Source organism: Zootoca vivipara, chromosome 1, assembly GCF_963506605.1.
Source record: "Zootoca vivipara chromosome 1, rZooViv1.1, whole genome shotgun sequence".
NCBI lineage: Eukaryota > Metazoa > Chordata > Lepidosauria > Squamata > Lacertidae > Zootoca > Zootoca vivipara.
In genome coordinates, this window is record NC_083276.1 from 22981007 (window position 1) to 23007692 (window position 26686).

General features: G+C 44.8%; 2 protein-coding genes across 7 annotated transcripts in view; one reads left to right on the forward strand and one right to left on the reverse strand.

The window, feature by feature from the left end:
• FOXN3 (forkhead box N3) overlaps nt 1-26686 on the forward strand; it is a 164615-nt gene that overhangs the window by 14390 nt on the left and 123539 nt on the right. The window contains exons 1-2 of one of the 4 annotated variants that reach the window (XM_035107455.2): nt 2057-2996; nt 7559-8115. In XM_035107455.2, coding sequence (XP_034963346.1) covers nt 7573-8115 — 543 coding nt within the window. In that variant the 5' untranslated portion in view covers nt 2057-2996; nt 7559-7572. Of the gene's footprint in view, nt 1-2056; nt 2997-7558; nt 8116-26686 lie in introns of those variants that run through there. The other 3 variants (XM_035107437.2, XM_035107464.2, XM_035107446.2) reach the window with 3 other exon arrangements.
• The window catches only part of LOC118081181 (lysosomal enzyme trafficking factor-like), a 30571-nt gene continuing 21012 nt past the window's right edge, over nt 17128-26686 (reverse strand). For 2 of the 3 annotated variants that reach the window (XM_035107478.2, XM_060272420.1), the window contains one exon: nt 17128-19606. In XM_035107478.2, coding sequence (XP_034963369.1) covers nt 18819-19475 — 657 coding nt within the window. In that variant the 5' untranslated portion in view covers nt 19476-19606 and the 3' untranslated portion in view covers nt 17128-18818. Of the gene's footprint in view, nt 19607-22042; nt 25118-26686 lie in introns of those variants that run through there. The other variant, XM_060272423.1, reaches the window with a different exon arrangement.

Genomic DNA, 26686 nt, shown 5'->3' on the forward strand with positions numbered 1-26686 from the left:
GGGGTAAGAAGTGCCTACACAACTTGTAATCCTTTCTATCCATGTCAACAAGGCCAGGGTTGAAACTGACAAATAGCTGACAAACACACAGAGCGTGCCACAAACTTGTTAAACAGACCACGTCCTCAGGCAGGGGCGTAGCTCACTCCATAGTTAGGCAACCTGCCAGATGACCCGTGACCAATTTCAGGATACTTATTAAAGGGCAGCAAATTGTCAACCTGCACACTAATACCAATTTGAGGCTTCCTGTGCTTATGTAACAAAACCCACAGCAGCAATGCACAAGAGAGTAGTGGCAGAACGTGGGGGGGGGGTAAGTAACCCCCAAGTATGCAGAAGTTAAGAAAAAAAAGTCTGCGGCGGGGACGGGACCCCAGTAAACAGCCTGACAGTAACTCTATGGCACAGAAGACAGAGAGAAGGGCATGGGGAGTGAGGAACCTGATACCTGAGTGGGGAGAGTAGAACAGAGTGGCTGGAACAAAGTAGAGTTATGTCTCTGTCCTTAAAAAAAGGGGGAAAGAGTTATTTCATTGTACGTCCCCAGGGACAGAAGACAGCTGTATCATCAGTGGGGAAATCCAAGATGTTAATGTAACTGGGAAAGATCACAGGTGTCCACCCCACCTTCCAAAACCGAAAAAAGGGAGAAACCTAAAGGGAGAAACCTCCAAACATGCTCACTAGGTACAGAAAGCTGAGTGTTGGGCGGGGGTGGGACCAGGCAGAGCAGGGATGGAATGGAATGGAGTGGAGTGGTTAGAATCCTTAACAGAAGCATTCCACACTGCAACATTTCGTTGCAAGGTCATACTTGTTTTGTCTGTTCGTTTTTCCTACCATGGTGGGCATTGCTTAAATTTTCTGCTTCAGATGCTGACATATCTTGGGCCATCTCTGCTTAATTAGTTGTGCTTGCCGCATTAGATGTTCTAACCTTCAATACATACACAGTATCTGGTACATACATATACAGTATCTGGTTCCTGTATGTGCTCACTGAACTCAGTGAGGCCTTCATTGGGAGTAAACATGCCCAGGATGGAGTATTTTGCTAAAATTTCAGCACTGGTGTGTGTGGCTTGTCCTTTGTTCTCCCCCATGGTGTATGGTAATTTTGGGGAGCTTCAGCTTTCCTGATTAATTTACATTGTGGCAAACAGGTACTTTTATAGTCCATAAAATACATATATTTTCTCCAGGATGGAAATCAATGCTTGGGTTGAGGAGGACTGAAATAGCCTTCAGAAATCACAACCGTTTCTGCTGCATTCTTTAGCTGGTCTTTTAAAGTGAGAGTTCGAGGAGATAAGATATAAATAAAAGACAGTGCAAGCCTGTCCATGTCTACTTGCAAGTAGGTCCAATGGGGCTTACTCCCAGGAAAAGTGGTTATAGGGTCGCACTTCAAGATTTAACTGTTTACACTGTAACTTTACAATGAGTTGGCAACAGAAAACTTAGCTTCTCTTGCATTTCAGGCCTTTTATCCCTTCTGTTTACAGTTCTCTCTCACTTGCTTATAAATACATAAAATCTGCCAACTGAGAACCCTTCATACATCTGAAGTGGACTCTGTCCCATGAAGGCTTCTGCACAATGGCACTGCAATCTCTACAAGTTTACTCAGAAGTCAATCTCCCAGTGTCCAGTGGAGGTTACTATCAGATCACCATGCATAGGATTGTAAAGGATTTGTTGGCTACCAGCCAAGTTGCCTCAGTTAGGTTGTGAGTCGGAGAGAGCTGTTGTAAGGTATGGCCTGCTTGCGGGTTTCCCAAAGGACATCTTCTGGCTGGCTGCTGTGCAACCAAAATAGATAGGCCTTTGGGCTGCTCCAGCACTGCTCCTCTTAATGTGACCCAAGAGACTCTCTCTCTCTCTCTCTGGTCTTCTCACCAAGTTGAAGCCGACTTTCAAACTTGCTGTCTGCTGTCTTTTTGCTGAAGGGTTTCGAAATACAAAACTATTGACCGGTTTGCTGTTCGAGAGGTGAAGCCGAGTCGCGTGTGTGTGCGCGCGCATACACACACACACACCACACACCCAGGCGCGCTCTCTCTCTCCTTTCCCTGAAGTGACTTTCAAGCTCATCCACATACCACGTAGGCTGGTGGGAAGCAGGGTGGAGGGGAGACGGAAAAGCCAGTCGGAAGAAGCGAAGGAGGTGGGTTCGTGCAACGTTTAGGACTCTCCAAGTGGTGGAGAGGAGAGCCGGGGGAAACAGGCCAAAAGAGGCGGCGGCAGGCAGAAGCAGCCTGAGAATTTCCTGTGAGGGGATCACAGGCCTCAGTCGGGGCAGGCGAGGAGGAGGAGGAGGAGGGCATGGAGCGCCCTTTGCTTTGGCGACCTCCGCCGAGGGCTGCGTGCGCCCCCGAGCTCCGCGCGCCGCGCTTTCTTTCCTTTCGTTTCTCCTGCCGCGCAATTGCGCTCGCGGCGCACTAAAGGCGAGGGACCTTCCTCTCTCTTCCTCTTCCCCCGGTCCTAGCCCAGCCCTCTCCTCCTTCCCGCTGTGGCGGCTAGTCTCGGCTGGCCCTGCCCACGTTTCTCTCTCTGTCTCCCTCTCCCCCCCTCTCTCTCCCCGCTCCCTCCCACCCGTGGTCATGTGTTGCCTTTTTTTGTTGTTTGCAGTGGAAACAATTTGGCGTTCTTCGGCTCGCTCCGACCCAAACCGCTACTCCAATCGGGAGTAGTGTAGACAGGCGGGCAGACAGAAAGGCAGGCAGGGAGGGGGGGAGAGGTAGGCAGGGAGGGTTGGTAGGTAGGAGGGCGAAGCGAAGAGGGGGGGGGAATTGCAGCAGGGTCCCATGCTCCCCCCCTCCCCACGGCTCCTGGCTCCCCTTCTCTCTCTCTCTCCCCCCCACTCTCTCCCTTCGGCCACATTGTTGGCTCCAGGCTGGGGGAGGAAGCGATGCCTCGTTCAGTCGGATGAAAAGTTTGCATAATGACCATGGAAAAGGCAGCAGTAAAAATCTAGAGCTCTTCCAAGCCAGGTAAGTTTGGGGATTTATCTATATTATTATTATTATTTTTTAAAAAAATCTTTGTGTATGCTTGCTGCTGCTGCTGCTCGTTGTTTTTTGTGTCTTGCTCTGTGTGTGGATTTTTCTTTTCTTTTTTAATTCATGGTTCCCTTGTTGGGAAGATTGCGTAAGATTCTCTGCAATGAAATCGGCAAGAAGAAGAAGCCGGAGTGGGGTTTTTTTGGGGGGGGGAGGGAGAAGGGAGAGACACGCACGCATGATAAGGTGGGTCAGCTCTACAAGAAGGGAACCAGTTAGTTCGGGATGTCTGAAAAAGCAACGTGCTGGTCGTCTTAATTTCGACTCCCCCTCCACCCCGAAACTCCCGTGTGAAGGAAAGCAGGAAGCGGATCGAGCTGAGAGTTGCAGGCACGACCCGAATATGTAATGTTGCTGCTAGTAGAGCTTCCCGATTTCCGAAGACTGTTGGCGAATAGAGTTGGCATTGTATGGAAAGTTAGGAAGGGAGGGGGGAAATTGTGCCCAGTCGAGGAATGCTCCAACCTTTAAAAGCATTTGTGTGCTATTTTTGCCCATTGGCTTGAGAGTGGTTTATCCCCCTGTAGTGCATTTATTATCGAACTCTTTTTTAAGGCGGGGGTGGAGTGGGGAGTGTTGTTCTTTATTTATCTTGTTTTAAAATCCTCTCGTTATTCTCCAGTGGAGGAAGCCAATTTCAATATTCTTCTTCTAATCTTTCATATATATTAAAAAGTCATATACAGTATATATATTAAAAAGTGCATTTAGTTCCTGAAGTTAGTTCATAAGTTTGTTTTGAGGATTATTATTTTTTTGCATTTATTATGGTGTAATGGGGGGCAGTACAAGGTTTATGACATCTGAACAGCATTGAAGGTATGTTTGCTGCAAATGGCACTTTATAGGAGCAGTTTTGCAGTCTCCTAGCAACGCCATTGATTGATTCGAATCCCAGCCAATCCGCGAGCTCCTTCTCCCCTTCAAATGTTTTTGACAAGTACAGTAGGGAGTGTAGCAAAGTGCAGCGAGGAAAACTGTCCCTGGCTGGTTGTCTTTTTAGTCCCTTCCAAATGACGCACCCGTTGTATGTTTTTAAAAGATACACATCTGTTTGAGCCTGGCCTGTAATGTATATATAAGTCCCGAGAAGCATTAATAGTGATCTGGCTTGATTTCCTTACTCACCGCTTCTTGTCTGATTCTGCCATGTCAGTTTTACAACCGAGAATGCAAGAGATATTGTGCCTTTCTTCTACAACAATAAAGTTTGCTTTTAGACTTGCCCCTAAGCACTGCAGCTGTGGACATATCTGATGGAGCTACTTAACTGGCAGCAGATTAAAAAATGTTTGCTTAACTGCAGCACCTCCTCTGATTCGTGTGAAGTATGAAGTGCAGGAGAGAAGCAGATTGAGAGCTGGAGTCTGATGGTGGAAAGCTTGGCTGGGGTTGTGAAACATCTTTTTTTTTTTTAAAAAAAAATGTGTTTCTGAGTCCCCCTCCACACACACTTAAATCCAGGGCTAGGATTTCTCCCCTCTAACGTAACTTAGAGGCTACGTGATTGTCTGTCCTCGCAAGGTACTGGGAACTTTTCCATGTCCTCCGTATGGAATTGTGACGTGAGGCTCCTGGATTTCAAGGTGAAGGGAAAAAAGAAGAAGTTTTGAATCCCTCCTGGAAATGGTTGTCCTCCTTTATATTAAAAACAAAACCCTGCACGTCCTTTGCAGCGTTTGCAAAACAGCGACATGTTTCAAATGTTTACAGTGGAGTCAAAACATGTAGAACCAGCTGACTAAAGCAAGGTTGTTGCTGTTGAAATGTGTACGGCCTAAAGCAGCTTCAGGTTTGTTTTGTTCAAATGTGACGTTTCCCAGTAGCATATTCATTGTTTTAACAAACTATTATTAGTAGAACCTCCAAGGTGTTTACAATGTGATCCTAAATTGAATTCAGTTGCATCCACTCCTAGTATGCATTGCTTTGCGTTGCTTCCCCAATATCACATGCTTTAAAGTGGCAAATATGGTGAAGTTCCCTCCGCTGTGTCTGCTATACTAAAGATTTGAGGATTGCAGCTTTAACTAACTTTGGTCAGTCTTGCACGCCACCGTGCAATTAAGCTTGTTGCTCGAGAGCTGCAGGATTTGTAGCCCCTGTACCCGTCTCTTAAAGATAAGTCACTAGTTTTTGTGTGAAAATTGGTGGTATGATATGGCCCTTTGGGAGAACGCGGGCAAGTAAGCAAATTAAACTGAAAGAGAGCAGCATGTCGTCATAGCAACAGTGCAATTAAATTATGTTGTCAGCCATGATATAATTTTCCTATTTAAAAGCTTGCTCATGGGACATGTGTTCTGTTTGTACTCAACTCATTTGGCTACACTACTCCCAAGTGGTGAGTGGGGTGGAGGGTATAAATGATGTTTTAGGGACCCGCACAAAGTGTGGTATCATTTAGGGCTTATTTTTCCATGCATCCCTCTCCCACCCCCTCAATACTTGAGTGCTTCGATTCATTTAAAGGGAAATATTTTCTGAAATAACTTCCCATTAAATGGTAAGTACAAATAAAAAGTTTAAAAATTACTAGAGCAACAGGAATATGGAAGTGATTTCTGGGGAATAAAAATCTTTTCCACCACATTGGGAAGGGAACTGGGTATGTAATTTCCAACTTTTTGCATTTTAAAACTACTTTTTAAAAAACCTAATAAGTTACACTTTTGTTTTCATTTGCTGAGCTTGGCTTTACAGAGTTCAATATGAAATAACTTGTCCCCCTAAGATTTTTAGTTTTCATCTACGTCGTCCAATTTTATCCATTCTTTATTGCACGGTAATCTTTCTCTGCCATCCCCATCTCTAATTACCTCTTATGTAATTATAACATTCCCTTGTTATAAAGTATCTCTTTGACAGCACCAAAACTCAATCAAAATGTATTGTGTTGGGTGGACTATTCTCTGAAAAGTGTAACACAGTGTTTTTAAATTAGAGGTTCTGCTAAACACTTGTTTGACTCTTTTTTTAAAGAGCCAAGTTTCACTTCTCAGATGCTTTTTCTTTTAAAGCAGAAAGCCTTCCTCTTAGAGTATATGTTTGCTGACCTGCATAAAAATTGTATGCCACACTTCCTGTTAAAAACTTCATAAGGTGTACGTAGCATGATGTATTTCATGAGAACAACTGCAGTTGGTGCTAGGGTAGGTAAACTTTCAATGTGCTTCATCATACAACTTTTGCAACCATACAAAAGTAAATGAATAAAGAATAGAACAGGTACCAACTCCTTTCTTAAATAATCAAATGGTTTGCCTTACGCCTTTGGTAGAAGTGTAGCCTGTTGTGGATCATATTGGTGTGGTAGAAAGATGGCCTACAGCTACAGTCCTAACCCCACTTACCTGGGAGTAAGTCCCCTTGAGTTCATTAGGACTTACTTCTGGGTTGATATGCTTTAGATTGTAAGGTGGATGCTTAATCTTGAGCACAGAAGTCAGACTTGATGCTTATAGGTGTATTTGGAAGTTGACTTTTGGGAAAGAAAGAACTATGAAGATTGAGTATGGATGTTTTTGTGTTACACCAATTCAAGCTTCTTTGTATATGTGTTGCAGCTTGTTTCGTTTAATACCCTGGTTTGAGATAATTAAAATGCACTAAAGCCTTGTCTATTTTTGCTTATTATTATTCTCTGGGCTCAGTATAGCAACTCTACTGATTGGTGTATGATGTCATTCTTCATGCTTTCTTCTAAGTCATGCTTATCATATCCATCGCTCACTCTCGTTTCATTTAAATTTGTTTCACTGGGATGGAATCTCCTTTTGTGTCTCCTTCTCCCCCTCCCTTTGATCCCTGGAGCTTGATTCTTAACCCATTCTGCAGAATCCTTCTGCCCTGCTGTTTTGGAGGCAAAAAGTTGGTAGCTGCAGAGAATGAACACTTGGCTGTAATGTGTGTGTGTGTGTGTGTAAACATGGAGTTTTGCCTGCTTGCGCACTGAGCCAGAGAGGCTATAATTATAATGTGGCAGTGTTCGTACTGGAAGTGAAACAGCTGAACTTAATCTGAAGCAACTGGTCTTAAGCTCTCAATTTTTTGTGCTTATTACAAGCAGTAGGAGTGACATGACCAGCGATATTTGCAGTCCTCCAAGCCTAGGCATGCTTGCTCAGAAGTAAGTCCCACTGATTCCAATAGCGCTTACTCCTCAGGTAAGTGTAATGTAGGATTGCAGCCTTAAGGACACCTAGAATATATGAGTACCTTTCTCTCCACTTTAGAGCTTTGCAAGAAGGAAAAAATGAAGCATCTTCATTTGTATGCCAGTGATTGAAATCTCAATTCTGCTCTAGCCTCTGAATCTTCCTGCTTAAAAAGCCTGGATGTGTGTTTATGTTATGTGAGCCTGTCTTCTTTTTTTAAAAAAATGTAGGATTCATAAAAGGCCAAATTGTAGGGGGAAAGCTACCAGAATGTTGTGATGCTGTCTATACCTTTACCATCTAACACTCTTTTTAAAAATTTGGATTTATTACTAGGAGTCTCCGTCTAAATGGGTCCAGTTATGCCTCCCAGTAAGAAGCCAGAAGGCTCGGGAATTAGTGTTTCCAGTGGATTGAGCCAGTGTTATCGGGATAGAGACTTATCAAAGACGCTTCACGACGATGAGGACTTAGACTTTTCTTTACCTGCCCTCCGGTTGGAAAAAGGTCCCATGGAGGATGAAGAGCTCACCAACTTGAACTGGTTACACGAGAGCAAGAACTTGCTGAAAAGTTTCGGGGACTCTGTCTTAAGAAGTGTTAGCCCAGTACAAGACCTTGATGACGACACCCCTCCATCTCCTGCTCATGCCGACATGCCCTACGATGCCAAGCAGAACCCCAACTGCAAACCACCCTACTCCTTTAGCTGCCTCATATTTATGGCCATTGAGGATTCTCCAACCAAACGGTTGCCTGTAAAGGATATATACAACTGGATTTTGGAACACTTCCCTTATTTCGCAAATGCCCCCACTGGATGGAAAAACTCTGTGAGGCATAATCTGTCGTTGAATAAGTGTTTTAAGAAGGTGGACAAAGACAGAAGTCAGGTGAGGCTGGAGTGACACTACTCCGTGTGACCCATTTGATCTGCTGATGACAATTTCCTATTGTTTATATTCTGCCTATTGTTCCTTCTATTTTATCCATGAGAAATAGATTCCAGTGATTCTTAAGAGGATCTTTGTTCATAAATATAGTCATATTCTCAGTGTATTCCCCCCCCGCGGCTTAGTTGCTTTCACTCTTCCCATCTCACTCTTCAACTACTGGGTCCTGCTCAGGACAAACTTCTTAAAACTTCTAGTTAACAGAATCCAGGGCGGCCTTTTGGGATGCAAATCCTTCCAGGATGCTTTGCAAGCCAGCAGTAAAATGCATTTTTAAAAGTCATAGGTTGCTTTGTGGGGGAGGCAGAGAGTCCAGCTGGAACAGGAGTTGATGGCCCTCGGAGAGAGCGAAACCCTGACCCTCCTGAAATGACTAAAGCCATACAGAACATGCCTTCTTCAGATTTGGAGACAATGTGCTGCCTGGGGCTGATGGGAGTTGTAGTCCAAAATATCTGGAGGGTGTCAGTTTGGGAGAAGACTGGTCTAGAGCGAGTTGTCTCAATCAGTCTGAGTTGAGAGTAAACCTTATTGAGTTCAGTGGGACTTTATTCTAGGTGAGTTGGTATAGGTCTGCAGCCTAAGTGTAGCATTCAAATTTGTGATTTTTTTGGAGGATCTGACAGCTGAATGACTTAAAGAGCTTTTAAGATGGGGAATGAATCCTTGACAATCCTTAAATTTCCTAGCTCTCTCACTGCCTGCATTTGCACATCATTTGCACATGGTTCAGTGCAATGTGCATTAGCCAAGTCAGTCCTGGGACTGCACACTGTTCTCTCTTTCTCATGTGGCCAGGAGGTTAATACCAGACAGTTTCACCCTCAGCTCCAGTAAACCACAGTCTGCCCAGTTGTCTGGACCTGGAATTGCGACTCATGCTAACTGCGATCAGGCCAAACAAGCCAGTTTCAGAAACCATGGTTTGCACAACTTGTTGTTAACTACATCTTCTCGCATCAGACAACACAGCAAACTGCTGTCAAGCAAAAGCCTCCTCCCATCCATGTTTAAAATGCAACAAACAGTTCTGTGTCTATTCTTTCCATCCTCCCATTTTTAGTTCATTGCATTCCAAGAGCCAGTATTTGCTCTTGAATGGTTCATTTTTAACAGCATTCAAATCTTTGTCTAGACAGCTGTAAGAAAGTGCTGTTTGTATAAATGCGTGTTGTACATGGCTTTAAGAAAAACCTTCCATCTTGTATCTCCATGAATAACATGAAATATTGTGCTGGGGTGATGGTTTCCAGCTATACTAGAATCCTAGAATTGTAGAGTTGGAAGGGACCCCAAGGCTCATCTAGTTCAACCTCCTTCAGTGCAGGAATGTGGTCCCCATTCAATTTGAAACCATACTTGACCGGACCCTGCTTAGCTATGCAGATGTGCCAGCAGTTTTATTGCTGCACCACTAGGAGTAAACTGCAGAGGTTGGGTTGAACATTGTTCTTCACTTAGTTACTTCTATAAACATTTTTTTGGAGGGGGGAAATCTTTCCTAGACAGATTGCAGAATAAGGGCTTGGCCTGTTCTTTTCTGTGCTTGAGACATGAGGTGGGATGAGGTGACGTTCTGGTATCTTCAAGGAGAAAGTATTTCACATACTCAACTTCTTTGCTAGCAATATTGCTGGGAGCTTGAGTGCATCGGTTCTGTGTGCTTGTTTGGGATCAAATAACCCTTTGCTTTACTTTGGAATCTGCCTTGTGCTAGGTCAGATGATTTGTCCATCAGCCTCAGGTAGCATGGCCAAGGATGAAGGCAGCACCTCTCCAGAATCTCAGAAAGAGCTCTTCTTTCATAACCTGCTACCTGAGCCTTTTAACTGGAGATGCCAGGAATTGAATGTTGGACTTTCTGCATGAACAGCATCCACTCTGCCACAGGGCTCTGGTCCTTCCCTATAGTTTTAGCAGCTGAGATATATCATATGACTAAAGACGTTTCTTTGGACCATTGTAATGACCTAGTAACGTCTTGTGGCTTCTTCCGAGACACTTATATTTAAGTTAAAAAAAAAATCACTATCCCAAGAATTCCGGAATGTTGTCTCTAATCAGGTTGGATGGTGACTTGTATGCCTCCTTTTGGCAACTCCTGCAGCCAAGCTGGTGCCAAGCTTTCCTTTGGACCACATCAGTGAGGCCAAGAGGGGGATCTTGTAATCGGGGCAAGCCAGGACCTCCATGCACACTGGCCAGGCTTTCACCCTGGGGAGATCACTTCAGTGCTGCTGACGCAGCAGTTGGACTTCACCCCCAGAAGTGCTTTCCATTGTCTCTCGAGACAGGCAGGTCCCAACAACAAAATCCTATGAGCACATTTCTGTTCCATGGATCTTTTGTTTGTATAATTTGAAAGGTGAAGGGGTTGAGGTAGCTTGCTTGCAGAATGTTAGTTGCTTATGTAGCCGTGTTAGAAGCATGTCCCCATTTCAGTGGGAGGATGCATCTTGGAAACAGCTGTTGAGGCAAGATTTGCCTGTGTGCAGTAAGGAGGCTTCATTTAAATCAAAGCTGATGGAATTTAGGAACTTTATTTGTTACGTAAGCAAAGTAAGTGGCAGGTAAGAGTATAATTATTCGGACTGTACTGGTGACTAAAATGGTCAAGAACACTCTCAAAAGAATAAAAAAAACCATTTTTTTAAAGCGTGAACTTTCCCATCCTGTTTCTTCAAAATGCTAGCTAGAAAGTAGAAATGCCATAGGGGGCATTGGGTATTGTCAGGGGGTTGTTGTGGCTACTCCCGAGTAAAGACGCTCCAGTCCGTTCTGTCTGTTAAGGGGTTTTATTGTGCATACTATTTACAGTGTAGAGGTAGCAGAAAACATGACCTCCTGGTCACTAGCAGAATCTGGCAATGGCGCCCGTCTGCTTCGGGGCCAGCATAATAGCTTGGGCACCCTGAAACGCCGCCCTCTCACCCTACGTTTGGGCGCTCGCCTCAATTTGGGCGCCGGAAGCGGCTGCGCTCCCTCCTCCAGCTGTGGGCTAGTGCGGTGCAGGGGCTCTGATACATTGCTGAGCCCTGCCTCCATTCCACTTCCCTCCTCATTCCCCCCCACCTGACCCACAGCTACCACTCTTGCTGGGCAAGTGCTGGTCAGGATGACAGGGGGGGGGGCAGGAGGCTCTCTGTAGGGAGTCCCCCTGACAGGTATGCTTCCCCACTCTCTCCCAGTTGCCAAAAGAGAGAAATGGTACTAGCTGGCCTGAAGTGATTGTTGTATTACTTCAGTTTCTATTATTTGGTGTTGGTGAAGATGCTACTGTTCAGAATTCCAGTCAACTGGCCGATGTACGGTATGTGTGCCAGGGAAAATGAGTGGTGCAAGTACAAATCCTGGTTTTGTGGCAGGGGTCATTGATGTATTGCCCTCCAGATATTTTGGATTACAGCTCTCACCATCCCTAGCTATTAGCCAAGATGGCTGAGAATGATGGAGAGTTGTAGCCTGCAAAATCTGGCAGGCACCACATCGGCTAGTCCTGATTTTCGTTTGAATGTAAAAGCATGCAATGGATATGTGTTCTTTTAACCTTCAGTTAAGAGGATAGCCCCAGAAAACTTTGATCATAAATGGTATGTGTGGTTTAGCTGTGGAAGGACAGAAGGAAGTTGAACTCTGCAATACAGTAGTTTTATTCTGGAGTGGTCTCTTCTCTTCCACACCTACCTCCCTTGGCACCAAGCATCCACACATTGTTCTCTTGCGCATCAGAACATGAGAAAAGCCTGCTGGATCAGGCCAATGGCCCATCTAGTTCAGTATCCTGTTCTCAAAGCGGTTGACCAGATGCCTATGGGAAACCTACAAGCAAGCTTCCAGCACAGAAGCACTCTCCTGTCCTTTGGTTCCCAGCATCTAGTATTCAGAAGCATTGCTGTCTCCAGCTGTAGAGGCAAAGCATAGTCCTTGTGACTAGCAGCAGCCACCAGTAGCCATTTCCTCCATGAATTTGTCCAACCCTCTTTTAAAGTATTCTAGGTTGGTGGCCATCACTGCTTCCCCTGGGAGCGAGTTCTATAATTTAGCTGTGTGCTGTGTTAAGAAGTCCTTTCTTTTATTTGTCCCAAATCTTCCAGCATTCATCTTCATTGGATGTCCACAAGTTCTAGGGTTATGAGAGAGGGAGACATACTTCTCTCTACCCGCTTTCTCCATGCTACCAACTTTTATCGTGTCACCTCTTACTCGCCTTTTCCCTAAACTAAAAGTCCCAAATGCTGCAACCTTCCTTTAGTTATCATTAACACACACACCCCAGCTCTTTGTAGGTACTTGGTGAAAACAGCTGATAAAGGTCTTTTAGGAGTTGCACCAGGTTGTAGATAAGAGGAGGGTGGGTTCTGGTTGTTGGCAGTTCTTTTTAAAATTAAGGTGATTCAATCAAGAAAAAAGATTAGCTTTAAACCAGGATCTGCATAGATAGATCTGGGCATAGATAGCAGTGGTTGGCCAAAACTATTTTTGATTATTGATTTCTAACTGGGCAGAGCCTTTAGAACAGGGGTAGGCAACCTAAGACCCGTGGGCCGGATGCGGCCAAGTCGTCTTCTCAATCTGGCCCACAGATGGTGCTTTTTACATGAGTAGAATGTGTCCTTTTATTTAAAATGCATCTCTGGGTTATTTGTGGGGTATAGGAATTCGTTCATTTCCCCCCCAAAAAATACAGTCCGGCCTGCCACATGATCTGAGGGATGTTGGACCGGCCCACGGCTGAAAAAGGTTGCTGACCCCTGCTTTAGAAGAAGGGTACACTCTTTCTTTCTTTCTTTCTTTCTTTCTTTCTTTCTTTCTTTCTTTCTTTCTTTCTTTCTTTCTTTCTCTTTCTCTTTCTCTCTCCCTCTCTCTCTCTCTCTCTCCCTCTCTCTCTCTTTTTTTTTTAAAAAAACATTTTCTCAAAAAGTTGAAAGGTCATAGGATGATTGTTAATTTAATTTTATGCCTAGATGTAGAAGGATATTAGTTTGAAATTAAACACACACATTCAGAGGGCAGTGTTAGGAAATTAGCCAGGCACTAGGTGCATTTTGCTACTGGCATGGGTCCAGGTGCGACTACATGGAGATTTCTGGGCACCCGGTGGGTGACCACAATTTAAAAGCCTCTAATTCCATAGATAATTCCACTTCCATTTCCGCTGTGTGTGTTTCTCCTCCCGTATTGGGACAAGTGAATTGTTGTAAGAGCAAACTACAGTCAAGCAATGTAGCCGAGATCATAGAACTGTAGCATTGGAAGGGACCCCAAGAGCCTTGTGGTCCAACCCCCTGGCAAATAGACATCCTGTTGCGGCAACTGTAACCCAGGTTTAAGGTGCCATTCAGCCCCTAGCTTGTATACCTGTGTTTCTAACACTGTTAGAGGGCAGGATCCTACCTCCCCGGGCAGTATTGTAACTCATCCTTCGTCATGCTGGCTGCCACTGATGGGAGTTCAACAACATCTGGATGACACTGTATTGACTACCCCTGACTTAAGGGGCAAAGAAGCCATTTTGATTGAGCAGAGGGGGACGGTTAGAAGATGCTTAAAGAAATAGGCTGACTCTGTGCCAGCACACTCACCTGTGTGTACATACCGCAGGGGGAGGAGAAAAGAGGCTCTGCTATGCTCCAGCTCAGCCTTTGCCAACCTGATGCCCTCAAGATATTTTGGATTACCAAACAGTATGCTTGGGGCTGATGGGAATTGTAGACCCAACACCTGGAAGGTGCCAGGTTGTCAAAGACTGCTGTATTGGGATCTTCCACATGGGGAGTGCATGAGGACAGTGGCCATTAGTCATGGTTTTTTTTTTTTACTTTTTCTGATTGCATTTCTGTCTTGGCACACTCAAAATAATAATGAGAGAAAGGCGTTTACTTGTAGACCCATGATCTAGTATTTTTCCAGGAAGCAAGTGCTGGTAGGTACAAATAATATGTGCTAGTAATGCATATTCATAATTTGAAAACAGAGCAAATTGCAGAGCTCAGCTAGTTAGTCAGCATAAGATTACCCCCATAGGCTTACTTGGGTACAGGATCAAAGTGAGGCACTGGAAGATTTGCCAGTTCCTTATCACTATTATCAAGCCCATTAATTCATTTATTTTTAAAGTACAGTATGGCTCATTATATTTTGTGCCATATTTGTAATGGATAAGCTGAACAGGCAGATATTCTAAGTCAGGCATCCCCAAACTTTGGCCCTCCAGATGTTTTGGACTACAACTCCCATCTTCCCCAGCCACTGGTCCTGTTAGCTAGGGCAGTGTTTCTCAACCTTTTTTTGGGCCACGGCACACTTGTTCCGTGAAAAAAATCACGAGGCACACCACCATTAAAAAAGTTAAAAAATTTAACTCTGTGCCGCCCTATATTATAATTATGACTGTAAGAAACACTTGCCAAATATTGCTTTCCGGCGGATCAGTGTTGTGTATTGGCGGCCGCCAGGCTCGTTTGCACTGAGCTTTGGGAAAGAGGAGGATAAATATTGCTTTCCGGCGGGTCAGCGCTTCCTATTGGCGGCTGCCAGGCACGTGACAATGCAAATCGCCCTTCTCGTCGCCGCACGTCGCGGCACACCAGCCAGCGTCTCGCAGCACACTAGTGTGCCGCGGAACAGTGGTTGAGAAACGCTGAGCTAGGGATCATGGGCGTTGTAGGCCAAAACATCTGGAGGGCCACAGTTTGGGGATGCCTGTTCTAAGTTAATTCTTATAGTCCTAACGCAATGTATTTGAGACTGGTTGACATATTCAGTTTAAAGAAATATGTATGGGGTTTTGCTTTAACATACAGTATTTGGATTCATTTTAGATGGCATTTTTAAGTAGGCTTTTTTTTTAAAAAAAGAATACTGTAGCTGTGTTTTTTTTAAAAAAAATGAATTAAATCCTCTTTAGTCTGAGAGCAATACAGTGCTTGTGTTGCTCCTGACACCAGGATGGTTTTAGACGGCTGGTTAAATTTAACTTGGCTGTTTATGAAGACGCTTGACTGAATGTTTCTCTAGTCATTACTGGTTTCCTGGTTGTGATTTTGTGCTGTGTGGTTTGAAATATGGCTTCTGTTTTATTACGAGGTTGTGTTTTGTAAGTTGCCTTGAGTTCACTTGGAGAAAAGAAGTGGAATATAAGGTGTCTCCCCCCCCCCTCCAATCCCCAATAAATGGGTTGCAGTGATGTCTTTGGGTATATGTACTAATCGTGTGCAATTTTTAAATTCTCTGATGAGGACTTTTATTTGTTAACAATACTGCTAGTGTGTAGGTGGTGACTTGATGGGACAGGGACGGAAAGATACAATTATATGCATGATGAAGATTTATGTTTAAAAGTCTGCATATCCTACTAAACTGGCCCAGTAAGAGATGACATGCTGACCTTATTTGCATTTCCTATACTGTATCTTTAACTGGCCCAGAGTTGCTATAAATAGCAGGCAGAGTTGTTTGTTGGGTGAGATTGGTTTTCACTGTATGCTCTTGATACCCCTTACTTAATACTGAAGTGTACATTGCAGAGAAACAGAAGATGCTACACAGCACTGTGTCTAAATAGAAGTTGCATGTATATTGCATCTTACCCAGTTTCAATTGGTAGAGGGTGGGGGGTTTTGCACTAGGGTTTTTCTTTTTATTAAACTCAGGCACACACAATAGTAGAGGGTTTCCATTGTTGCTATATATCTGTTTTTAGCATGGAAAAGTATCCATTAAATGGAAAGTGGGCATTTTACTCCAGGTATCTTAACACCAAAGCTGCTGTCATTTTTGTTTTGGGGTGTGTTTGTGTGTTTGTGTATATCTATATATCTATATCTCTAGATAGATAGATGATAGATAGATAGATAGATAGATAGATAGATAGATAGATAGTATATATATATATATGCCTCTCTCTATGCTTGTGATTATCTCATTTCCTAACTTACTGCAAGTGTTCCTTAAGACACACTTATTAATCAGCTCTAAAATGTCTGATTCTCCCTACTCTGCTAGTTAAGAGCCTGTTCTCTTGCCCAACATGTCCAGAAGACAAAAAAAAGTAGCCCGAATTGTCTTACACATAATGCTCATGATCTTTCCAGTCTTCTGAACTACCCGCATATAAGACGACTGGGCGTATAAGATGACCCCCAACTTTTCCAGTTAAAGTATAGAGTTTGGGATATACTCGCCGTAGAAGAAATATGACCCAGCGTATAAGACGACCCCCGACTTTGGAGAAGATTTTCCTGGGTTAAAAAGTAGTCTTATACGCAGGAATATACAGTATCTTGTGTCTGCTTCCCCATCCCCTTTGCTTCGGCTTCTCTATAGTTTCAGCAGTTCCAAAAATAATCTAATTCAGTTTAAACTTTGCAATTTTTGTGAGCGCTCCAACTGTGTGGTTGCGATTCTTCAGGTCTTTATTAGGCACAGGGACTCACCTTCTCTCCCACAATAGAAGCAAAGTGAGTGCATAACTAACTTTAAATGGAAAGCAAATGCTTGTTTAGGATTGATCATTGTTTAGAAGTTGTCTGTTTACCCGGCTGTTCCTCTATACTGTGTGTATTTGCACTTGCGGCTGTAAATCACCAGGATGCAACGAGGGTGGATCAGGATGGAATAAAAATATTTTAAAAGGGGCAGGGGAATAATTCAGCATACCAAACGGAACTCTGGGAAATGGACTGAATTCTAACCTTGGTTCTGTGCATGGAAAGGAACTCTGTCCACAGTGCAAGGCCACCCAAACTCCTCTTACTCTCTGAGCCCCTAAAAACTTGTTTCTGAAGATTGAGGGGGGTCCCCTTGGAAGAGCATGGGGGCAAGAAAGAAAGGAGAGAAAAAATTATGAAAATAGGGACCCCACTCCTGCATGCCCAGATAGATGTGGCTTCCTCTTGCTACTGTTCGGGTCCAAGACACAACCTCAAAGAACCTGTGAACCAAAGAAACCAGTTGGGGTTTTTTGGGTATGTTTTATTGCAGCGGTGGTTGTAGTGTCTTGTGCAGAAAGTTGGGGCTGTGAGTGAGCAGGGAAATGAATGGCACTGGTGAAATAGCCAGGGCATTTCAAAGAAGTCCACCTGGAAGGCTATATTTGGATGGAGTAGGAAGGAAGAGCGAAATGGTACAGAAAGACCACAAGAAGAGCAGCATGGTCAGTAGAGAGTGGAGCCCCACTGGTTCTTTCTGTGGGGAACAAGATGAGTGTTACGTGGGAGTGAAGATACTGTAGGTCCGACAGTTTCCGAGGACACCTCTGCTTTCTTCAAGGTGGCTGAGCAGCACCTTTTCTAATGCTGTTCACTCCTCCAATACCCGCCAGCTTGGATGTGTTGCTTCTTGGAGAAGGCACACACTGGCTGGGTGCAGGACATGACTTCTGAAGCACCATATTTTTCGCTCCATAAGACGCACCTGACAAAAAGTCGCACCTAATTTTTTGGAGGAGGAAAGGGGGAAAGCTCCATTATTATTTTTTGAGGATCAGCTCACAGTTGTGCAGCTTTTTTGCAAAGGGGGAAAGCTCCATTTCTGAGGATCAGCTCAAAGTTGTTGAGCTTACCTTGCAAAGGGAAAAAGCCCTGTTTTTATGGGGTTCAACTCACAGTTCTGCAGCTTCTTTAGGAAAGGAAAGGGAGCCATTTCTACAGTTTCCAGACAGATAATCTAATCAGCCAGTCACATGTCGCTGGGGAAACAAACAGCCTCCCTCTGCAGAACATTCAACAGTGGAGGCCTGGGCAAGGGGGCTGGGCGGGGAGGGAGCTAGCTTCCCTTATCTCCCTCCCCGATCTCTTACAATCAGCTGCTGAGCGCGTTCCTTTCAACACCCTCTTTCCCTCTTGTTAGCCTTTAGCTCTTTTCTTTTAAAAAAAAAGCATGATCTGCTTTTCACCCCTGGGCAATTCGGCTCCAGGGACCATGCATTTGCTCTTACTTTTTAGGAGGAAAAAAACGTGTCTTATGGAGCGAAAAATATGGTACACCACAAAGCTCTCACTCCAGAGCTGGTGGTTTCTCACTAATAAAAGTGTTTGTCATAGTCACACATACAAACCAAATAACAACCAAGGCTTTATTTCAGGCATCCCCAAACTGCGGCCCTCCAGATGTTTTGGCCTACAACTCCCATGATCCCTAGCTAAGAGGACCAGTGGTCAGGGATGATGGGAATTGTAGTCCAAAACATCTGGAGGGCCGAAGTTTGGGGATGCCTGCTTTATTTCTTTTCATGTGTGTGAAAGAAGCCCTGTTTTACTGAGTGCAACATTATTTAAGGAAAAAAAGCACAGTATCTTAAATGCCCGTTAATGATCATTCCAAACTTTACACATTATAACAAAGGAAAAGTCTGTTTTCACTGATCCTTCTCCTAAGGGAAGCTTGAAGATAAAAGGTGGGGGTGAACAGTGAAATAAGGTTTCAAATAGGTTTTCTCCACAAAAACCTTACGAGTGTAGAAATTCTGCATTATAAGGCAAACATGAAGAATGTCATCCTCTAGTCTCAAAGAAAGCTCAGATATGCTCTATTCAGTAGTTAACATGGAGAAAAAGAATTTCACGTTCCGTTTGTATGCTCAACTGATGCAGCCAAGATCCTTCAGGTTATCTAAAAGTGTTCTTTGGGAAACACAGATGGGTCTAAGTGTCAGTCAGTTGCAGTCTGCTAATTTGGTTGGAGGCCTTCGGAAATGTTTGCTGACGATTGCAAACGACAGCCAGGCAAATAGGAATGATACAGTAGCCCACCATTTGGGGATCAGCTCTTGTACAGGAATAAAGGAACAGGAAGATTTGTAAATAAAGGATCAAAAAGATAATAGTCCACAGCCAAAAGGGTAAGGACAGCAGCTGTGTTTTTAAGGAGTGCATCCAAGTCTTTTCTTCTCTCAGTTTTTCAGGAGAAGCAAAATACAAAATTTCCTTCCAGTAGCACCTTAGAGACCAACTAAGTTTGTCACTGGTATGAGCTTTCGTGTGCATGCAGTGCTCCAGTGCTAGTCTGTTGTAAGTCTCATTGATTTCAAAGACATAGTAAATTGCTGCCGCACTTGCTATTAAGTATAATCCCACACCAATCCATCCCATTCTCTGACGGAAGTTCATCATTCTCCATGCTCTGAACCTTTCTCCACTGGAAAACACCACGGGAATGAACAGCCAGGAGGAGGGCGGCCGGCCGGCCCAACCCTCGTCACCCTGCCACCTCTCCTGCTGAGCCTCTCTCAGAGTCCATCCCTTCCGCCACTCATCCGGAGCCTGCCCCTTCCGAGCTCTGCTTCCAGTGCTGTACGCCATGGCTGCAGTCACATGAAGGGGGTCCACAACCAAGGCTTTCTGTGCTTCACTGTTTCCCGTTAACAGGCAGTGTCACCTTCACTATTGTCCGCAAGCTGAGTGAGCTTGACGTCCTTAATCTTCAATACTTGCTAAATAAATAAAAGGGGAACGTAAAGGAAAAGAGCTTAGGAGATGACATATTTCTGAAATCTTTTGAGAGGCTGCAGTGGATGCAAAAAATAGCCTTTTACAGTTCTTGTCAGCTCTGAGAATTATGGGCATTGGTTAATTGGGTTTGCTTCTCTCACCCCTTGCCCGACATAAAATAAATGATTTATTCCTGAAGTTCAGTTTTTTGCTTTTTGCCTTTCACTAGATATCAGTGCTGTATGGAGGGATTTCAGGTGCTGTCTTCTTCCTATAATGCAGCCGCTACAGCGGGGGTCAGCAAACTTTTTCAGCAGGGGGCCGGTCCACTGTCCCTCATACCTTGTGGGGGGCTGGATTATATTTTGGAGAAAAAAATGAACAAATTCCTATGCCCAACAAATAACCCAGAGATGCATTTTAAATAAAAGGACACATTCTATTCACGCTGATTCCCGGACTGTCTGTGGGCCAAATTTAGAAGGCGATTGGGCCGGATCTGCCCCCTGGGCCTTAGTTTGCCTACCCATGCACTACAGGCAAGATAAACTACCGTATTTCTCCAAAAATAAGACACCGTCTTATATTTATTTTTCCTTTAAAAAAACCCCCACAGTGGCTTATTTTCAGGGGATGTCTTAATTTTTATTACGCGTCCAGCCTTGCCTCTTCCTTGGGGCCCTCCAGAACTGTTCCTGTCACTATGTCTTATTTTAGGGGTATGGCTTATATTGCGCAAATGCTTAGAAATCCTGCTATGGCTTATTTTATGGGTATGTCTTATTTTAGGAGAAACAGGGTAGGTTTATCTTGCCTGGGCCGGATCACTTGTGCGTCCGCGATTTTCAGCGTCTGCATCTGTGCAGACACAATTTTGGGCATCTGTGCATGTGCAGACGTAATTTCCGGCGCCACGGAAGCAAGTCCCTTTGCCATGCCAGTTTAGCTCAGCGCACAAGCCAGCAACTTGGTTCCGGAGTGGCTTGTGGGTCAGTCAAACGACCTCTGTGGGCCACTTCCGGCCCATGGGCCTTAGGTTGCTGACCCCTGTGCTACAGGATCTGGAAGGCAGGAAGGGCTGCAGGCATCTCTGCTCACCCCCCCCCCCAAATCCTTTATACATTTAAAGCCACCTTAAAACACTAGCCTGGAAGCCATGGGTGAGCAAGGACTGTATGCAGGTGAGTGAGCAGTCAGGCAGAGGAAGGAGCCCCTCCTCTTAGCTCTGCCCCATTGCTGGAGGTTGGTGTTAACATTCTCCAAGCAAAGTGCTGTATTTTGCGTGATGTATTTTGCGTGATCAGGTGGCACACCTCAATGATATAATTACAGTGTGGATGTAGACAGGTGTTGGATGTGTTTTCACAGGCACTCGTGAGAGAGATAAGGCGTGCAAAGTACCCAGCGGCATTCTGTCAGTTGTTCAAGCATCTAGTTGTTCAAAGGCTGTGTGCTCTTTTGTTGTGTGCAACAAATATGGAGCAACAGAGTAGATTATTAATTATTTTAAAATGTTTCTCATTGTTTTCAACTGCTTTCACTGATAAATTTCACAATTACTGTAAACCACGGCTGTTAAAGTAGTATAATGTGGTTAACAACTTATAACGACATAAGTAAAACATGGTGATTCAGGGAATCCAGACCACTTGTACACTTCGAAGACACCAGTAGACCAAAAGAAAATAGTGTCTCCCTCTCCACCCCTATATTTTGGAGTTGAGATGACTTGTTCATCTTTCTGCAGTATTCAGTTTGAATTTATGCTGCTTCTATTTTGTAAGTGTAGCTACATTGGTATAATTCATTGCCACAGATTACCATTTAATGACTTGCCTGCTGAATGAGATTTGAAGCTAGACAATCTCTTCTAATATATCCAAGAACAGATGAGAAATGCTGTCAGGCTTTGCCTAGTGACAATTCAATATCCCGTGTACTAACCGTGAACTAATTTTTAGCACCATCTAGGCACAAGAAGGAGGTATCAGCAAGCTGGAGGGAAACCCAAAGGTTGTAGGTGTACAGAACCACTTTAATAGGGAACCACAACTGTCCAATAAGGACTAAGCATGCCCCGTGGCCTCTGGCTGACTGCCCTAGGGGAACTGGGGGAATGAGGCAGAAATGGAATTGAGAATCCCACGAGAGGTCATGACTCACCGGCTGGAACCCTGAACACTGCAAACTGTTGATGTCTTTTAGGGCCCACTTGTTACCTGCATGTTCAGTTTTATTTCTGCATTGACACCCATCTTCTATCACTTTCTTTTAACTCCCATTCCCCCCCTCCCCTCCATTATTTTTAAAAAGTTGAAAGTAAACTTAGATGAAGCATTAAAAAGTGTGTGTGGTTTTTGAATTGCTTTTTGTACAGCTTCAGATCTCTCTTAGCTTGATGCTGGGGGAAGAGCGCTGAAATGCTAACAAACACTGACCTGATGGGTGGCAGAGAAGACAATTGCTGGGAATATGGGAAGCAGCTTTTTGTTTGTGCTCGGTCAAGAACATTAAGGTCGGTCGCTGAACTCCCAGATCCTGCTGGGTTGGTGGGAAAGAGGGCAGGACTATAACCTCAGAAGATGAACTTGTTACAAATGCAAGTTTTGTGCAGTAGTTAATTACCAATTCACAGTTGGGGCGTTCGTCTCTCTACTACTTGAAACTGGACTCTGTTCTGGAATTGTGACCTGTGTACCAAAGAGAGGCCTCTTCTCTGTATGAGCCTATCAGAATGCAAGATTCTGTTCAGAGTTGCATCTGTAAGGGAGGTCAGATTGATAAAACAGGGCCTTCTCAGTGGCGGCACTGCTTTCTGAAACACTGGAAAACAGAGCAAAACAATATGGCCCCATTTGAGGCCGCTGAGATATTTTTGCTCTGTGTCAGTGCACTCTGTGGGTTGGGTGTATCTCCTAAAAGGCAACAGCCCAAATATGTGCAGTATCTTCAGGCCATGCAGCACATAAAAGCATATGAAAATTTCAAAAATAGCATCCAAATATTGCAATTAAAGAAAATAAGTCATGGAAGTAACCTCAGATAAAATAATAAAGCCAAGAGAACAATTAATTAAAAACCTTTGGTAACAGCCATGTTTTTGTCCAGACATCTGAAAGAGCAAAGTCTTCTGATGTGTATTGTCTTACATATATTTATAAATCCCATTGTTTTCAAAGGAGCTTTCAAGGAACTAAATGTGTTGTATTAAGAACAGCATTGCATATAAACAATCTTTCAACTGGTTGTGAAACGGGGTGATAGCTGGCAAACATTGCGCTCGGCGTGACTTCTTAAATACCAGCTTTCTTTAGTGCTGTGTTTCACCTCTTCCCCCACCCCTGGTTTGATCAGTACACTTTCTTCTGTGGAGTAATTGTGTATATGTGTTGATCTGTTTTCCATGTAATCCATTTATACGTTGGGTGCTTATTTCCAACCTTCCAGACTTCGCTACGATGGTTGCAGAGAGTCTTCTATTCCAATATTCTTCTCCAACAAGATACATGCTAAACTTTTATTTAGATTTATAAAAAAAAGCAGACATGGAAAGTGATGAAGTGATTTAATAATAATAAATGAATCTATTTTTAATAAAGTAAATGTTGTGTGCAGAATGAAGGCTGGGGGAGGGGGGAGCATTAGTACCATTACAAACCTCCTTGTTAACACATGTCAGCTAGTTATACACAAGCACTAAATCTTAATGGTCCCACCAAGAGCATAACATGGGAGGTTTTTCCTCTCTCCTCCCCCCTTTTATATCTCTCCTTATTGCTAGACCTACATATTCAATTGCTCAGATTTCATCCTGTTTTCTAGTGCATAGATTTGAATGCCCTAGTATGTGTCCCATTTAGTACAATCCCTTTAGCCCATGACTCTTCCTGGCTTCCCTTACCATCTGGTCCTTGGCTATGGAGAGGAATTTTTCTTGTATATGCGTCTCCGTAGCAACGAGTTTGCAGTTGATATGGAAAGTAAGCAGTTGCCCTAGCAACAGAGTTACTGATGTGGCAGATCCTCGGCTTTCAGGGGAAAGGCCTGTGACGCTTCGAATGCAGTTATGCAGGTCTGCTGTAATTATGGAAGCGCCCACTAGTGCTGTTTCTGATTAAGGGGACCGTGAACATCTTTTGTTGCAGCCTTTGTTTTTTTGGGAGGCATGGAGCTTGGCTAAAGTATTTGCCCTTTGGGGGCCTTTGGGTAGCAAGGTGTTGGCTGCAGACCATGTGGCTTTGAGTGTGTTTATAGGAAACGGGAGCGAAGTTCACCGTGAGGACATTTGTTCCCATCCTTTGCCTTACTGATGGGAGTTCCCTTCTGAGCCTATGAGGCAGAGGCTGCCAGCTATAAATTTTCTGGTGCCTTTTCTTGTCTCCCTCCTCCTCCTCCCTACCAACTGTCCTTCCTACGACTTCTCCTCTTGGCTTCTGTGAACCCTGCTGCAGAAGATGACATTCTGCTTGCCCTGGTTTATTTCTCTCCTCTCCTCTTCCATGGTATCTCATCAAGTATTTAAGCTTCTGGGAAGTGCCTCCTGCTAAATGATAGATAATTTCTGGAGGAGAACTGTAAGGGGGAGGGATTACAGAGAACCCCCCCCTTCATCAGAAGCAGCCCGTCTCCAAGCAGTCATGAGACCAAGGGGTCTGAAGAGGAGAAGGAGTGCCAGGGCTCTGGCAGCACCAGAGAGCCCCTGCTCCATAGGCAGGAAGAGAAGGGGCGGAAAGAGTGGACAGGAGTAGGGCAGACAGAAGACCAGTACCTCTGACGCCGGAACTGGGAAAGAGAAGGAAAGGGAGGCGCTTCTCAGTTCCGAGGCTTTTATGCTGGTCAAAAACGCGGAAGAGTTTAGTGCAGGAATCTGACTCGAGCGGGTAGACATGAGATGAGCAATCCATTACACTGTAAATAATGTGCACCAATAAAAACGTCTGAAAGACAAGCATGTGGACGGTCGTTACTCAAGAGTAGTCACAACAAACCCTGACAAGAACATTCCAAAGTCTGCTGAGCATTTGTTATTTGACTTCCCACCCCCAGGGAAGTCTAGCTGTACCCCATTATGCAGGCAAATGCTAGGATCACCCTTTCTTTACAATAGTTGGTGCTTGCAGAGGAGCTTCATTTGAATGCAGTTTTGAAAACCCAAACATTAGCACCCCTTTGTGTGTACCTGCATGCTATGGTGACGCGCACCATTATCTCAAGATTTTGCTGGGTGGGTGGGGTTGCTTTAAGGCTAAGCTTTAGATTCCTTCTCCTTTACTGTTACTGTTTTGAATCTGTAGTGGAGGCAATTTTCAGTAAGTGTGTTTAGGAATCTGCATTCACTATGATCAAAGAATTTGGCAGTCCATATAGAGTCCTAAGGATCTGAGCTTACATTCCTAAGAAGGAAAAAGAAATCTAGTCCTAGTGATTGCTGAGCTGTGAAGTTTTGTGATATGGGCAGAGAGTTTCTGGTAATATTAATTCAAATCTGCTGTACCAGTTGCTTCTGCCTTTATAAAGTATAATTATTTCATACATGATAAAAAATTCTTTCCAGTAGCACCTTAGAGACCAACTAAGTTTGTCATTGGTATGAGCTTTCATGTGCATGCACACGAAAGCTCATACCAATGACCAGGGCTGTCTTAAGGGTATCTAGCGCCGTGGTGCAAAAATTTCTCTGGCGCCCCCCCCTTTCCCTCTGGCCTGCGCGGCTCCCGGCTCCAAGTCAGAGTGCAGGGATGGGAACTCGCCTCCGGGAGTGCCCTGCTCTGCCCTGGCTACAACAAGGAAGGGGGGGCGACGGGCAGACTCAAGCCCTGGGCTTGCTCAGGATCCCAAGGGTGGGAAGGAGGTCGGCTCCGCCCCCACGGAGCCAGCAGGGAGGCCCTCCTGCAGTCCAGAGCCCTCCCGCCGGAAGTGTAGGCCAGATGGGCACCACAGATCCAGCGGGAAGAGCCCCGGACTGCCGGAGGGCTTACGAAGGCCTTCCGGCAGTCTGGAGCCCTCCCGCCGGCAGCGGAGGCCAGATGGGCGCCATGGAGCCAGCGGGAAGAGCCCCGGACTGCCAGAGGGCTTACGAAGGCCCTCCGGCAGTCCGGGGCTCTTCCCGCCGGCAGCGGAGGCCAGATGGGCGCCACAGAGCCTTCCCGCCAGCAGGGATGACCCTGGCACTGCGTTTCATTGGTAGAGCTGCTGCTGTGTGGCGTTGTCTCTACCAATGAAACACAGCGCTGGGATGAGGGATGACCCTGGCGCTGCAGGGCGGAACAGGGTCCTAGTGCCTGCTCCGCCTCGCTTACCTCCCTGCTCTCCCCTGAGCGGCGCAGCTAGCAGGCGTGCAAGAGGGAAAAGGGAGGCCGCCGCGCAGCTCCCCCACTTGCTGGGGTGCCCCTGAGCGCCCAGCGCCCTGGTGCACCACACCAGTAGACCCAATGGGCAAGACGGGCCTGCCAATGACAAACTTAGTTGGTCTCGGGTGCTCCTGGAAGGAATTTTTGTATTTTGTTTTGACTACGTCAGACCAACACGGCTACCTACCTGTAACTATTTCATACATGGTGCAGGGACAGGTGAATTGTACCACTATAAGCAGGGATTTGTAAAAATCCCTTTCACATGTACAGGAGGTAAGCAGTTTTGTGCCTGCTCACAGCCACTTTCCCTGCTACCCCTATGGATGCATCTACAGTAGGTGATGGCATGAAATCCTGTGTTTGCAGGCTTTATCCACAGCATGGACTCTAGCTACTCACGTGCACAGTCAGTTTTTTGCATCCTCATATTAATATGCATATAAGGTGAAAACATGGGGCAATCCTGCTCTCTACTTCCACCCATCCCCTATTATTTATTCAGTTGAACATGTGATAAGTGTTAAAGTAAAACTTGGGTTCTCCATTTAATTTCCTAGTTCATATATCATCAAAAGGAAACGAGTGGCTTGTTATTTTCCTGGTGTAAATTCCAGCAGTTCTCCTGAGCTCTCGTACATCACCATCTCAGTTGGGGGGGAAAAGGAAGAGACATGCTTCTCCTTAGTCCTAGCCTTTGGACCCATCATGGGATATTAGTGCATTGAGGGG